General features: G+C 39.9%; 1 protein-coding gene across 7 annotated transcripts; it reads right to left on the bottom strand.

Moving 5' to 3' along the window:
- Positions 1-1,658: 1,658 nt before the first annotated feature.
- On the bottom strand, positions 1,659-15,341 carry LOC118230476 (major facilitator superfamily domain-containing protein 8-like). 7 transcript variants are annotated; one of them, XM_035423537.1, is made up of 12 exons: positions 15,209-15,341; positions 7,537-7,722; positions 6,806-6,868; positions 6,447-6,566; positions 6,252-6,331; positions 5,595-5,895; positions 5,229-5,302; positions 4,790-5,003; positions 4,012-4,134; positions 3,662-3,792; positions 3,076-3,196; positions 1,659-2,676 (listed from the first exon to the last, which is right to left on the bottom strand). In XM_035423537.1, exons 1-11 carry the CDS (start codon positions 15,327-15,329, stop codon positions 3,116-3,118), a joined length of 1,494 nt encoding a protein of 497 aa, XP_035279428.1. In that variant the 5' UTR covers positions 15,330-15,341; the 3' UTR covers positions 1,659-2,676; positions 3,076-3,115. The 7 variants fall into 7 exon arrangements, with proteins under 7 accessions (XP_035279428.1, XP_035279429.1, XP_035279426.1 ...); XM_035423538.1 differs by having other exon boundaries at positions 3,107-3,196; XM_035423535.1 differs by having other exon boundaries at positions 1,659-3,196.
- Positions 15,342-16,515: the final 1,174 nt, after the last annotated feature.

Raw genomic sequence — 16,515 nt, 5'->3', positions numbered from 1 at the left:
ATGTTAACATCTCCATACATTTTGATGCTCACTGGTTGACGTTATTCTGAGTGTACTGGAAATAATTTTTTTTTTAAAAGGCTTATCTCTTCAAACTTCCATTTTCACACGGTACAGCCCACATGTCTGGGATTCCTAAACGTTTCAAAAACTTTCACAATGACATCTGGTCATCATTGTGGCTAAATCATTTCCCATATAGTACAGCAGGATATTCCGATTCCATTTCAAAGGAATACTGTATGTGCCAGCATTCTTCAGCCAATTCTTTTTTTCCTGGGGGCCAGATTCTTCTAGAAAATAGAGCACATGAGAAAAATATCCCATGCCCATATATGACATACTCTGCATGAGGAACCAAAGTAGTTATCTTGAAATATTCATAGCTATATACTCACACAGTGCCTGTGTAGGCTCGAACAATTTATGATACAACTGAATAATCAATCATTTCATTTTTTCATTGATCAAATGACCAATAGTACATCTATGAGGGGCCACATAGATATTTCAGCAGATGCTTGAACTCTGTACTGGGCACTGCACCAAAACGAAGGTTCAAATAGTCTTTAGCTTATCTGTCAGAATGACTTCGTGCCCATATACGATGTGCAGGAAATATGAGCTCTAAATTGCTCAGTTGGATAATTAAGGCTTCTCCTACCCAATTAGCACAATCAGAGATTGCAGATCATGGCCCCGTTGCTGCAACTCTCTTTGTGCAAACCCCCTCCAGTGGCCAGTTTGCAGCATTGAAATGCAAAAGCCTCTTATCCCCAGCGTGTGAATTTGGACACAAAGAAGTCCAGATAAAAGGCCAATATCACAAATTATTAAGCCATAGAGACCTTTGCCCCCATTGCCTGGGGAGTTCAAATAAAATTGACCAGGACGCAAAATTGACCAGTGACGAATTACAGGGTTCTAAGTGACATTTTCATTAAAAAAGAGTTATATACAAATAAATGCTGTATTCACCATTCTTCGTATGTGTGTGGTGTTAATAAATGTAAAGTCAAAAATCTGGACGTAATTACAGTTTTTAGAGAGTTCTAAGTGATAAAGCCAATGAGATAACAAAAACTTTAAAGCTCACTATCTCAGAACTGACTGTCTTCATGGCAAATAGACCCCTATAATTCTAAGGTGCTTCTGAGACGTGCACATAGACACTCAAGCTGTTTTTCTCAATGGCATGTTCATCCTGAACCCACACAGTGCTGATGAAACAACTAATCTAATCTACATCAGCCTGATCTGTCATTCTAATTACTTTCAATTTCTGAAACTCAATTACTTTAACTAAATTTGAAAGTGCTCATGTAATGTCAATTGACAGCAGTCACTGCTAGGTTAACTGGTGCGATTCTGTTCACCCGGTGGTGTATCTGAAGAGATCATTTGTGTCCTCTGCTTTAATGAAGAACCACAGGGTTGTGTGTATGCTTTGAGTCAGGGAGACTTAAAAATTATACTGCAGATGTACCCTATAGATGTCATTTTTTTGTATTTATAAAAATTATAATAAGCCTATTTTTGGCTGGACCGCAACAGCGGGGCCAGCCCTTTAGCGCGAATGTCTGCGACTGAGTGAGTGATGAAGTTACACCATTGGTCGGCCAAGTTATGAAGTTACACCATTGGTTGGCCGAGTTATGCAGTTACACCATTGGTCAGCTGGATCACGTGTGTTTAGGTCCAGCCATATACTAGGTTTTGACCTGGTCTTGTTTCAGTAGTACCAAAAGCCTGATACAACACTTTAATTGCAACTTTCTCTTTCACATGTGCAAGACCATTTCTGATTATCAGTCATAAAATTGGTGGAGCAGCAGAACATGGAGACTACCTTTATAATCCAAAGTTCTTAAAGGAAATTCCATAAAGAAAACAATGAACTTTCAAATGTGTGAGATTAACAACCACAAACGATTATGCTTAAAGCAAAGGAGCGCAGCCTATTGGTACTGTAGCAGGGTTAACTGTGTATGTGAGTGTAGTCCTGCCTCTTATTTTAGCCTGTTTTGCATTTTAATGATTCCGTGATCATTGAAGGCTTTTAGTAGTGTTCTTAGCAGTGTAGCTAATGGTTAAAATGCTAATTTATCTCGGCAAATGTGTACATTTTTAGACACTGTTTCATAGGTTCTATGTCACTCTGACACATGATCAATTTTCTTTTTAAGTGCAGGATGTAAATAAATAGACTCATTACCTATCTTGTTAGCAGACCACTAATTATTGAGTTTTAAGAGTAGAGCGCTTAATTTGTGCCCGCTAATTCAAATGCAGTGACTACAGAATCGCCGAGAGGACAATTAGCAGAGTGCATCTTGGGAAACCAGGTAGAGAAAACCATATGGTGCTGTTAGGTATACTGAGGCAGATGAATTTAAATGCAAAGCGTATTACATAAACATATTTTCTGATTAAAGTCCATTTTCCACAGGAAAAAAAACAGGAAACTACTTGCTGTAGTATCTGGTCAGTGGTAATGGCTCTCAGCTAGAAAAAGCCGAGAGGTCAGACAGTACTAAGAACTGTCACGCTGGTGTGTCGCATTGAAATGTGCTTCTTTTTCTACTGTGTCCGCAGTCGTTTAGTCCACCCCCACCCCCTGCTATCAGTCTGAAATCAAAGAGATTGCCAGGGGAACAGGGCAGCAGCTTCACGCTCCTACAGAGAGAGAAATCACATTTTTGTTACGAAGATTGCAGGTTGCTCTCTGAATGGTCTGTATTTGTTTACATGTCATGTCCAGGCAGTTCACAGCAGCACATAAATGTACATTTGTCTGAGAATGTCAGAGAAGAATTGAAGGGTCTGTCATGGGAAAACAGTTGTCAAAGAACCGATTCTGGATTATTATGTTTGGACATGTTTCAGTATTCTACAAAATGTATGCTGGATATGATTCTGTATCCTACCTATATTCAAACCCGGTGCTCAGACCAATTCTAGGGGCCACAACGGGGGCCGCAAATGACACATTCCGGGAAATACATTAAAGTGAATTTGGGTTCAAGGAGAAAAGTAACCCACTCGAGTTATGTGTCATAAATATCCATCCCTTACCTGTAATAGCTCAAATTTCTAGGAGAACTACCTTTCAGCTCTACATACAGTCTTCCAGGCTGTCAGCATGTTGCACGACACAGGGTTCTACTAGGCGATTGTAGGAAAACATCACCATAATCTGAGGGAGAAATGTCGATGTTGTCATTGCGAAGCGAGGAATGAACTCACAGGACTATGAAAATGAATTTATTTGAATATTTTAAAACTTCTCCCATTATGTAGTACATCCTCCATTTAAAAAAATGGACCCACACACACACACACATAAGCACATACACACACAGTGTGTACTCACAGTCAGGAGGAGAAGTAGAGCCAACATAATTGTGAGTACACGCACACGCACACACACAGTGTGTACTCACAGTTAGTAGGACGAGTAGAGCCAGCATCATTCCCAGCATCACATACAGGTGCTCTGTCAGTCCGCCTGCACATAGGGGGCCCAGAATGGTGGCCAGACCCCCTACTGATCTCCTCACACCCTGGCTGAACCCTACATATACACACACACACACACACACACACGCACGCACGCACGCACGCACGCACACACACATACACACACACAGTGTGTACTCACAGTTAGCAGTACGAGGAGAGCCAACATCATTCCCAGCATCACATACAGGTGCTCTGTCAGTCCGCCTGCCCAGAGGGGACCCAGAATGGTGCCCAAACCCCCTACTGACCACCTCACTCCCTGGCTGAACCCTACACACACACACACACACACACACACACATACACAAACACATTCATACACATAAACACACATACATACTGAGTTCCACCGTAAATGTATACCTTTAGCCATGAATCAAACTTGCATGTGAATCAAGACATAGGTGAGAAAGCCCCCCTAGACTGCAACTGTAAATTGGCTGCACACTGTAATATTATCCTCCCACCACAGGGGGCAGTGCTTCTCACCTTGTGTCTTCACTGCAGTCACTTTAGAGAACAGGGACACCTGGGACACAGCAACGAATGGGAGCCCCAGAAGCTGCAGGAACACCCCGATGATGAACTCCGTTAACTGCCATGTGAAACTGCCTAAAAGCGAGAAGATTGGGGCAGTAGGAAAAGGCAGGAAGAGGTAGAGGGAATACTACAGAAAAGACTGTCAAAGGAATATCACTATGATGGAGGCACATTGACTCCATTTCATATTGACCATCCATGCATCCATAGTACTTCTGATGGGTCTGTTCAAATCTGTCCCTCTTTCCCTATCCACGTGGCATAATAAGATAATGGTTGACCTGTTCATGGAAGGTATTCTGACTTGGAGGCTATATGATTGATACTTTAATGCATTTAATTGTATGGGGGCTAAATGCATTTGAGATGTATTCCGACCTGAGTAAAACTCCTGTGTAACTTGTCAAATGGGAAGTGTGTAGTTGCTCACTCTTAATAATACAGTGTTGCTTTGTCTTACAACACATCACTCGACGGCTGACAAATTCTGATGCATGAAAACCATTATGATGCACAACAGCAATAATGCTCCGACATCTTTATACACAAACTACGACCAGATATCTCACAACAAAATCACGAAAACATGTGCAGTAATTATTTTCGATTCTGCTATGATCTTACGTTAAACATACAAGAACACAGTCCATGTATATGCATATTCATAAGTGTATGTTCATACGCACATCGGTCTATGTGGGCAGGTCCCTGGACCAGCAGAACTCACCCCGGGGTTTGGCGAGGAAGATGAGGCACCAGGCACAGGAGACGTTGCAGATGATCAGGCCCACGACCAGGACCACGCGATCCGCCACCTTCTGGCTCAGCCAGCGCACGAAGAAGAAGCCGGCGATCACCTCCACCCCACACAGGAAGTACATCACGCTGTTCTCCAGCTCCCGGAAGTTAAAGTACTTCTGGGTCAGAGGGGTCACCATTGTCTGGGTCACGTACAGAGGGGAAACTGCACTGATTAGTGTGCATATTTGTGGAGTCACTTTTTGTGAATATTTAAAAAAAGGGAAACGCAAACTACTGATTCTCAGATGCTAATTTGCTCTCATCTGAGCTGTGGACATTGACAATGTTATTTATTTTTTATTTAACATTTTTGGGGCAACAGGTCTCTTCAACATTGAGTGTGTCCTGTTATATGCAGTGCTTACCTCTAGTGCAGTCTGATTGAAGAGAGTGATGAACTGGGCTGTGAGCAGAATCACCACCTCCTCCCTCAAGAACTCTAGAGTGAGAGAGAGAGGGAGTGAGGGAGTGAGGGAGTGAGGGAGAGAGGGAGAGAGGGAGGGAGGGAGACAGAGAGAGAGAAAAAAGAGAGAGAGAGACGGAAAGAGAGGGAAAGAGGGAGACAGAGAGAGGAAAGGGAGGTCCTCTTGTGTAAGCCTTACAAGCCTACAAAGCAATCCAATTTAATTTGGTTAGTATTTGTTTATTGCTTATTGTACATTTCTGACACTTTCAGAGACCTCTTTATGTACGTGGAACAGAGGCCCTAGAAGTATATGAGATACACTTACCATTGCGAACACTGAAGTTCTGGAAGGGGTCTGCATCTGTTATGCTGGGAGGTGGAGAACCGTGAGCTGCGTTCCCATTGGGGATGATGAGGGCCTCTAATTGTTCGGGGGTGACGGCACTGTATGTCTCCAGAGGTTCCTCGGGGCCCATCAAGGGCTTATCCTCCTCTACTCCCTCCACCTCCTCCTCCTCCTCCTCTGCCTCCACCTCCTTCTCCTTGTCTTCAGCCTCAGGAGGGAGGTCCCAGTACATGAGTAGCACCACCAGTTGGAGCAGGGCCCACATCATGCACATGAAGAGCTGGGGAAAACAGGCACGGTCAAAAGTACAGCAGCAAGTGAACCGCAGTCTATGTCTAAAGCGTCACGTTTGACACCCAAACACTTAAAAATGTGCTTTGGAAACACCATTTATCTGGGTGTTGCTTTCAAGCATTTACTGTTTTTTACATATCACACATTTCATTTCACATGTTGAATTACAATATGTGCTTTCATTGTTTTAAGATGTGCTCTTCAAGGCTATAAGCTACAGCATAAGCTACACAGAATGAGACAACCCAGTTCATATCATTGTGAGAAAACCTTTTTTTTTTTTTTAAATGAACAATCATTAACTTTTCCTTGATGTAAGAGCAGGACACTGATTAGTCTCACCCCAGGTGAAGTGTATTTGTCCACTAGAAATGGCCCCAGGTGGAAATCACACAGTCTAAGGAAGATGTTGAATGCTGGACCTGTGTGAGAGAGAAGCACAGAGGGACATATAGAGGACAGAACTAAGGAAGGCCAAATATACACTTCACTTACAGTATACTCCAACCCCAACGCCTGACGCTTAAGAAAACTGACCAATCAGGAGTCCGACCTGTCGGCACGCCATAACGGCTGCGAAGACGTTGGCACGGTCTTCTGGGGCCGTGCTCTGGGTGATGAACCCAAAAATAGAGGAGGCGGCTCCTGCCCCAACGCCTAAATTATAAACAGACAACCCAATACTCAGTGAAGTCCGTTCACTGGCATATGGTAGCTGTGCGTTGCACTGTTTAGATATAAATGCTAACAACAACGAATGTGCAGCTTTTATTTAATTAAATTTCACATGTTAGCACAATATGTGTGTTTCACAGTGATGAGGCTGTTTGCAAATAATTTAAACACAAAGCTGCCATTAAAATTGTGAGATGAAAGGGTAAACAAGATAATCTCACCAGCGACCAACCGACTGGACAGCAAAAGCCACTTGGAGTAGCCAATGAAATACATGAAGTTGCCTGGGAAGAAAGAAAGAGACATTGGGATAGGGTGCATTCCCTGTCTTATTAGCCTGAGTATTATCTACCAGTACAGTGAAAGCACTTCAAATGTATTCAGAGGGGAGAAATCAGCAGTCTGTAAAAAAATAATATTTGTACATTCACATTTATGTATAGTTTAGGCCGAATTTATGTGTGTAGTAGTACAGCACAGTGGTTCAAATCTGTCATGACTAGATGGTTTCTCAAATGGGCTATTACTACTGTAGCTTTTGGAAGGATCATTAGCTTCAGCTGCTTCAGCAAATTTTCAGTTTAATATTTTAACCTTTAAACTATTTCATTTGCACTGAATAAGAAAGTGTGTTAAGCAAGTTCATTAACTGTCTGAAAGCAGACGTACCTTACTGGGGAAATTGCTAACAAACACTTTAACAAATGATTAAATACATTATCATGCAAAACACCATTACTTCTCAAGATGAACAGAAGCTGTGTACTGTCATATTTAAACCAGATTGCATTTTGAATAAGATACAAAGGAAAGAAGGATGAAAAGAAAATATCAAACAGTAGGAGATTCTACCCAGCACAGGTGAACATTTCCAGCACTTTCAATTCAACAAAACAGCTATTGTCCATTTGTGTCCAATTATAGCGACTGCAGGTCTCCTGATTCCGCTTACCAACAATCTCAAAGACGTTGGAAAAGAGGACGACGCTCTTCGTGGTGCGCGTCCGGTCGGACCAGTGCCCAAACAGCGGCCCCGAGAGCAGACCGCTTAGGCTGAACGCCGACAAGCCAAGGCCGAGGAAGAACGGCGCTGCATGCAGTACCTGCAGGTATCCCCATATCGTGGGCAAGATCACAGCTGAAGGAGAGAAACAGACACGGTCTTAATACAGGTATGAGGACCACACTATGGTTCATATTATTCAAAAAGCGCATTCAATTTTTACCAGTAAAGTTTTCAAATATCGATTCAACCGAGGTCTGACAAGAATGACTCACTCCTAACCGTCACAAATTGTGAATTCCTGAGATCAAATAAAGCCCGTGCTGGTTAACAAATGAAGCCACAACCGGAAACTCCCTGTTTCACAATATGTATCAATACACTTAATCTTCTGAACCTAGCCTTAGCTGACGTTTTAATCATGCTAACTGAATGTTTTATAAATGATAAAATATTTTCAGTACGGTACTCAGTAACTGAACAAATTAAGTTCAGCAATATATTTGCACAGGGACTACTGTAAAAATCAATCTATTGACTAAATCTGGCACATTTACAATAATGTGCACTAAATAAATCCAATAAATATCAAGGAACATGCATGCTTATCTTATGCATTTTACACATGCATTCTTATGTGGTATAGAAGTCAGTCCGTGACTGGGAAACATCAATTAATGCTGCTAATAGATTCAAATGCATGTCCAGTTACTGCAGGGGCCTCAGCAGGTTTCCCACAATAGAACCATAAACATTACAGTCAGAGGTGCTTTTTCAATCTGGCAGTCTGGCTGAATACATACAGCACAGTATATTGGGTGCTTTGCTTTATTTGCAGAACTCTCAGTAGCTTATTGCTACAGCAGTAAGTGCTGCCATATTTTTTACCAGTATGCCTGGGAGGCCATTTCAAACAGCGAACATCCTAGACAGAAATCCCAACAGGCAGCATCGCTGCAGGAAGCACAATCCCCTGAGCTGGGAGTGTTTGATGAAATGAGCAGACTTCTGTATTGTTTTCAAAATTCGTCTTGGTCTGACCTTTAGGCTGCTCACAGTACTTCTTAAACAGAAACGTCCCTCCAGCTACAACACCGTCAACTGCAAGAGGAGACTAACATACTGTGTAACAACAAAGCTCTTTGTCAAAACGGCCTTTTCTGTGAGAAGCATCACATTTCTGGAATCTGTTTTCCCTTGAAATGAGAAATAGTACAAGCTATCATTTTTCTCAAAGGTAAACTTAACATATGATTCAGTCAGCTCTGCAGCCCTTCAATCTAGAAGACAGATGCTGTGTTTTATCAGTTTTTTTGTTACATTATGAATTTCTGATATGTTGCAGCTACTGGATGTTGGTGCTACATCATTGATTTTCTGTGAAATGTAATTGAATCTATCCCCAACAGCAATATTCTTGTCTGTTGTGTGCTGCTGCTCCTAATGTTGTGCTGCTGTTATATGCAACTTAATTTAAACATTTTTTTTTACCTAATTAAGGACTACAGGTGAAAAGATAGCTAAATCTAGCACTCTTAAACACATCAGCGTGTTTTTTTCATGTGCAATAGCCTTGTAAAATAAACATAATGGAATAAAATAAATCAATTAAATAATATCTTGTTCCAGGTACGTAAGTTTTTTTTAAATTGTTTTCCAGTCGCTGTGTATCACTCAGGTAGTGATACGGTCATCTTGCAGTAGGTCTGATATTATTACCATTATCTGCTCAGTATGCATTACCGACTGGTGCCACTCTGGATCCCATCTGCAGATATATCCCTAAATATTATTGTCAAGAGGAAACTAACTTCAACATCAGGGCTACCCCAGCGATATTTGAACTCTCATAATGTAATCTTGTCAGGGCTGTGCCTCCTCTGTTACCGCCTCCCCATAGTTTTTAGCCTGTATCGCGCCCCTTAGTTGGTCTGCCTGCGTTTCGTGTCTGGTTATTGTTAATTGTTGTGGCAATGGGTTAATTATGTTATCACATTCCACACGCGTCTGCTCGTTGTCTTGTTTCATTCCGCACCCGCCTGCTCGTTGTCTGTGACTGTCTCCAAGTGTGTCCCTGTGTATAAAAGTCTTGCGTCTCTGTTACTCAGTACTGAATCCTACTGTTTCTGTGTCTGCTACCCATGTTTTAGAGTTTCTGGCGTTTTCTGAGTTTTTTGGTGTTCCAAGTTCTATGCGTGCTTCGAGTGTTTTGAGTTCCGTTACGTGTTTTCTGGATTTTGGGTTTTCTTTTGGAATTGCCCCTCGTGGCCTTTTGTCTGTTCTTGGTTTGTGTTAAGTAAAGTCTTTGTTTGAAATATCCTTTTGGCTCCTGTGTTCTTGCTCTGCGCTTGGGTCCTACACAACCAAAACCCTGACAAAGCTACAGTATGTCATTTTTATTTTGTTTTCAGGTTGTAGATCGCTATATCGTGGCAACACTGGAAAGGGTATGTTTTTTTTTTTTTTTTTTTTTTTTCACCTTTAAAGACTCATCTTTGCGGCTAATGAAAAAGAGAAAAGGGGAAGCAATCCTAACCAGCAAATAAAACATTGCCAGATCAACTAAAATGAGAGCGGACGCCGGGAAGAGAAATGTGGACAAACACGCAAGAAGATTTTTATTCACTAAAGTAGCTCATTTAATTCTGCTGAAATTTAAAGTGGTGGTAAGCCCCTAATATTTGGACTCTTGTGCTTTCTGATAATGTGACCATACTGAAACATTAAATTTATCATTTTAATGACTTCCCAGGGCTTAGGAAAGCAACTACCAATGGACCTGGCAGCAGGACAAAGTCAAATAAAAATTATTTCAAACAGGTAGCCTATTTATTGCAATGCTACATTTAAAAATAAAGCTAAATGCAAAAGTATTGGGACAGTAACATAATTTATTTTGGCTCTGAACTCCAGCACAATGTACTTGCAATAAAACGGTGACTGAGGGCTTTAATTTGAATGTATTTATATCAATTTTGCGTGGTGATTGTGGAAATTCCAGCCCTATTTATACATTACCCCAACCCCCCCCCCCCCCCCCCCCCAGCCATCCCATTATCATGGGACATGCCAACAATTACAACCTGGCATTTGAGATTAAGGAGAATTAAACCGGGGATAAAAACAAACAAAAAAATTGTTTCAAATTTGTCACTGAAGCCAATTTGAGGCAGTTTTCGCTTGACTTAATAAAGAGGTAAAAAGAGGAATACAGAATAGAATCAAACTGAATCAACTTCACTGTGTTGTATTGTATGCTCCTCTGCAACTGATACAAATGCCCACTAAAGATCAATCTGCAGCTGGAATGCTTTTACTATAATGTATAATTCCTGAGTGTTAAGCAGACCATATGCCCCATGAACATTATGTGAATGCCAAACAAAAAGAAAGTACATACAGGGAAACCACAAGCTGACTGGCTCTGAACCCAATCACGAATCCACACCATGTGTCCTGGGGTTTGATTCCTGGATACGGCACCCACTGTAATGTGATCCCATCTCAGTCTATAAACCTCTCCACTTCAGCCCTTTCTGAATAAAGTGAACAATACCATCTCCTTAAATGCACCAGTAAATAATTACACTGGTTCATATGATTACAGTAATGTTTAAGCCACAGAGAAGCCATTGCCTTCAGCACACTATTAAGACAAAACAACATTTCTGCTACAAGTGACTGAACTAACACAGATCTTAATTTGACTATGTACTCCACACTTTTAGATCTGTAATCAAACAATTTTATTTTTATATAAGGGTATTCTCATACACTTTGGTTTCAACATTACAGCAATTTTTATATATAGTTCAGGGCACCATAATTTTTGGAACATATTAATGTTTTGTAAATGAAAGTAATCATGTTCAGTACTTTATCACATATCCTTCACATGCAATGACTGCTTGAAGTCTGTCACCCATAGACATCACCAGGTGTTGAGAATTTTCTCTGGTGATGCTCTCCCAGGCCTGTACTTCAGCTGCTTGTTTCAGGGGCTAGTTGCCTTAGGGTTTTCTCTTCCGCAAATTTAATGCATGTTCAATTGAATTCAGATCGAGTGAATGACCGGGCCAGTCAAGAATTTTCCAGTTTTTGGCTTTGAAAAACTCCTTTGTTGCTTTAGCAGTATGTTTGTGATCATTATCTTACAGTAAGAAAACGAAGCACCATCCATTGTTTTCAGAGGCATTTCCTTGAACTTGATTAGATAAGACGCTTCTGTACACACCAGAGTCCATTCTGCTGCTATCAGCAGTTCCATCATTAATGTAGTGATCCAGTGGCCGTTGGAGCCATACATGCCATTGAGGGGCCATGCTTTGGATCTTGGGCAGTCCATTTTGGCCTCAATGCTTTGGTCTGCCCATCACTTTGATGCAAGAGTGCCTTGGTCTCATCTGTCCAAAAAACTATTTTTCCCGTTTGCAGGCTTTTTGAGGTACTCCTTAGCAAACTGTATCCTGACCATCCTATTTTTACAGCTAATTAGGGGTTTGCCTCCTGCAGTGTAGCCTCAGTAGTTCTGTTTGTGAAGTCTTCTGCAGACAGTAGTCACTGACACATACACGCCTACCTCCTGAAGAGTGTTTCTGATCTGTCGGACGGGTGTTTTGGGGTTTTTATTCATTATGGTGAGAATTCTTCGGTCATCAACTGTAGATATCTTACTTTGCCTGCCAGGCCCTTTGCAATTTCTGAGCTCACCAGTGCTCTCTTCCTTATCAATGATGTCCCAAACCGGTGGTTTCAGTAAGCCAAAAGTCTGTCCCATATCTATGACTGTTGTTTCTTATTTCTCAGTCTCATAATGACTTTATTTGGTACAACTCATGTTCACAAATGCCAATAACAAACTCCACAGGTAAACCAAAGGCCTAGAATCAAGGCTAGATACTGAAAGCTCTTGTATACCTGCACAAAGGAAGCAATAATAAAAGTTGAGAATCTACTCTTTAACCACATGTGAATTGTTTGATTGCAAATCTAAAATTGTGAAGTACAAGACAAAGAAAAGGCAAAATAACATTATAAACCTCACTGTATATTGAGACTCCAGCAACAAAGTCCTGACTTGCAAAGACATTATTGGCTCTACAATAGATTGTTAGTGTTAACAGAGGCATTTGTTTAATTATTAGTCCAGTGTTGATTCCTTGAATAAGTGCATATAAGTAGAATCCCATAAAAATGACAGGAGGTACATCTAATTGAAAAATGTACCTGTTGCAATTATTGCTTATTCTAAGCATTTTAACATAAAATAGTTAAGAGGTACTAACATATGAAAAATGTATAGACAGTTTATTTCTTTTAATTTGGCTTCAAAATATAATGTAACAACACTTACTATAGAGATGTTGTTAGCATTTTGAGAAAGACTAAATACAAAGTAGCCTAATTGTATTTCAATGCCATTATGATGAAACATCCAATAACAATGTGGATGGCTGTTTACAGATATTGACTGACCAAAGAAAAAATAAATACAATAAACAGGCATGAAACACATTTGTGAGTCTTGATTAACTATTTTTTTAGAATTGGGGAATTATAGGGGATGGCTCCTGCTTGTTCCAAAAGCATTTATTTAAGCCATTAAAAGACAGTCTCTAATGGAAATAGAACACACTGGAGTGCATTAAAACAAAATATACCATCAAGACCATACATATATAGCATCAAAATATATTGCAACGCTTCATCATAATACAGTCTATTTATTTATTTATAATTATGATTATATGTTTCAAAATATGCTTTTGAAAAAAGACAATACATTGCATTTGCAATACATTGCAATTACTTCAATTTCCATTAGGATTATAAGATCATACAAATTAGAGTGTTCATGACAACTGAGAGGGGAGAGCATGCCTTCAACTCATGTGATACAAGTGGGGAGAGACCAAAAGTGATACAGCACCCTGATGAAAATTCCAGCTAGGATCATTTGGGATTCTAAACAGGTTTAAGATGGTTTGAGATGTGTTTTTGAAACTTTTAGCTGGTCACAGCTGGTCTCTAGCTACAAAACTTGTCAAAGCAGGTTTAGCTGGTGGTCAAACTGGTGGACTAGCTGACTATATAGGCCTACCAGCGAAAATTTTCGAAAACACAGTTTAAATCAGCTTGATTGGTTTTGGCTGGTTTAAAATGGAATTTGCAGCAGGGCAGAAATAAAGTGCAGCTCCCTTTACCGGTCTAATTTTTACAGTCCAGAAACTTGAAATTGGCACTGAAAATACACTCTCACTGGTAAGTGCCCCATTTGATAAAAATACCCATTAATATAATTACTCCTAACAAGTTGTGCTCCGTTCATACTCTGTGACCCTGCTACTCGTAATATATCCTTGTATTTCCACTGCCCATGCAGCTGCCAAGACCTAGTCCAATTCTCATTCAATATTAACACATGCAGTAATACCTTCCACCAGCGCATCCAAATAAGCTTTAGTGCGCTGTTTTCAATCTACAGTATATTATTTCCTATGGTTCCACGTAAACCACATATATTTCATATACATTATAAGAGCAAACAATATCATTACTATAACTAAAAACAGTAAAACAACTATTCAACTAACTAAATTCAACACGTATAGGTCAAAGTGGTTCGCCATTAATCACTTAAGTGATGAAGCTAGATACTGATGCAGATACTGGTGAAATCATTGCCTTAAATTGCGCCACGACGGCGACACGGTAAAGGGAATTAACTCATTTTCTAAACGATACTCACCGTATTCGATGCCACTCAAAAGAAAGATTAGCCCAATAGTGAAAAATGTCAGTTTCTTTTTTCGTCGATAATCCATTTTAAACTAGAGTAAACGCATCCGCAATGAAAGGTAGGCTTACTTCGCTTAAAAATTTATCACAGTCCGAGGACAGTCGGGATCTTACAGCAGGGTTCCTCCCTCTGAAGCCATTTCATTTAATAAATTACAGTGTGCATCCTATTACAGGCTAGCTGCTTCCGTCCCCACTATAGATGCTTCGCAGGCTATACTTTTAATTGACCTGACTACCGGTAGGCCCATGCGTTTTCCAGGGAAAATAAGACATAACCGCAATAATAATAATAATAATAATAATAATAATAACAACAACAACAACAACAACAACAACAACACGTCCAGGTCCTCAGAACAGCTAGTTTGAAAGTAATATTCAGAACAAATCTAATTTTACTATTTCCTAAATGTATTCGTGCAACTTCACTTTATTCAAATGTTTAAGTAGAAGCCATTATTTACTCAGATTTACTCTCATGGTTTTTATTTTATTTTTTAATGTGTGGCTATTCACGGTACATACCTCAGGGAGAGAACGCAGTTGGATAAATGACACCGCTGACAATGATACTGCTTAGACAAGACGGCGTAGAGAAAATTGCTGTCAGAAAATTTCCCCATTGTTTTGAGTAAAGTAGTAAAGCTTATAATAAAAATGAAGGTGGATTCATATTAAATAAGCATATAGTTTTCCTTTGACCTGCTAATAACAATTGTAGTAGTAGTAGTAGTAGTAGTAGTAGTAATAATAATAATAATAATAATAATAATACAATATTAGTTTTAGATGTAAAAATATGTGTTGCATTGTGTCTTACCTAGGCTAAAAAATGTACTGAAGAAATCGTAGGATGTTTCCCACTGTTGGTGTTTAGGCCTAATATTCTCTGCACCTACGTTACAGCATCTGATACAAAGCACACGCTCAGGGCTATCCATAATTCACTATGACTGGAGGTGTTCAGCTTCTGTTTCATTCATTGCTGTGTCCTCAGACCCAGTTTCAGTGCTCGATTACACCCCGTGTGGTCACAATCCTAAGATGACAGCCTCCAACATGGGTGTTCGTTTTAAAGACAGACACAGTATATTTAGAGAAGTCTCAGACATGTCTTTAGGTGAAAAGTACAGGAATTTCCATTAAGTCGATCAGTGTAAAATAAGTGCAGTTATTAGCAATAAGCATTTATCAGATTTTGCCCCCATTTGCACGAATACTTAAACCAAAAAAATGGATTGTAACTTTTTGGTTCTCAAGCAACTCCCCACTGTCCAGACTCATGTTCTTACCATGCCAGTGGGAATTGTGGGCTGGTGTCCTGTAAGCCTATGCAAGGGTCACACAGCTTTCTCTGTCTTATTTCTTGAAGTTTCAGAATGCTTTTAAAAATATGTTTTTCTTAGCTAAAATGGGATTGGGTTACTTGAGACAACCATACTGTACACACTGCCTCCATTAATTAAAAAGTGCATCTTCTGGACAGCTGGAGTCCACTGACTCCCTTTAGTGCACCAATGGCTGAGCTGCACACACCGCTGCATTTAGAAACACAAAATCAACTTCCACTATCGGCTTTGTGCCTTTCTACTAGTAATTTTGGCCTTAAATTCTACTACAGATATATTTAAGTTATTTTGCTTATATATAGCCAGTCCACAATTAGCAGTTCCTTTAGCAACTGTTACTGTTCAGATTCAGCAGGAACAAACCCATTTATGAGAGAACATTAACAGAATACAAAAGTTAACCTGAGGATATGGGAAGAGGATAGGTGAATAGATATTTACCTCACGACCCTGGGATTCATGTCTAACCTCAATTATAGGCAAAATTAATCTTACCAATAAAAATCAATTGACTGTTGACAGTAATGTTTTACTGTATAACAAACTTGCTAGACTGATCGTAATTTTCAAATAACATTCCATGGTTTAGTTCTATGGTGTTCTAAAGATATTATGGAAGCAAATAAAGTGAATATGTATTTGGACTCCAGTAAAATTATAGTAATAAAAACAATATAGCAAAGGCACACAGAATTTGAGAAAATTAACCCCTTCCATCACACTCCACATGGAATACAAAATGTGAACACTAGTGCCAGACAAGAGGTACATACAAAAG

This window comes from Anguilla anguilla, chromosome 6 (genome assembly GCF_013347855.1).
Source record: "Anguilla anguilla isolate fAngAng1 chromosome 6, fAngAng1.pri, whole genome shotgun sequence".
In the NCBI taxonomy this organism is placed as follows: Eukaryota; Metazoa; Chordata; class Actinopteri; order Anguilliformes; family Anguillidae; genus Anguilla; species Anguilla anguilla.
The sequence above is the reverse complement of the archived record's forward strand: the minus strand, read 5'-3'. Positions and strand labels throughout refer to the sequence as shown.

Excerpts from the sequence above, each read along its gene's own strand:
- LOC118230476 (XM_035423533.1), bottom strand. The coding sequence starts at position 15,329 with ATGGATAGCCCTGAGCGTGTGCTTTGTATCAGATGCTGTAACGTAGGT. Across the intron at positions 6,869-7,536 it reads CAACGTCTTTGAGATTGTTG|GCAACTTCATGTATTTCATT; the intron begins GTAAGCGGAATC and ends CTTTCTTCCCAG. Across the intron at positions 5,004-5,228 it reads TCAATCAGACTGCACTAGAG|ACAATGGTGACCCCTCTGAC; the intron begins GTAAGCACTGCA and ends TACGTGACCCAG.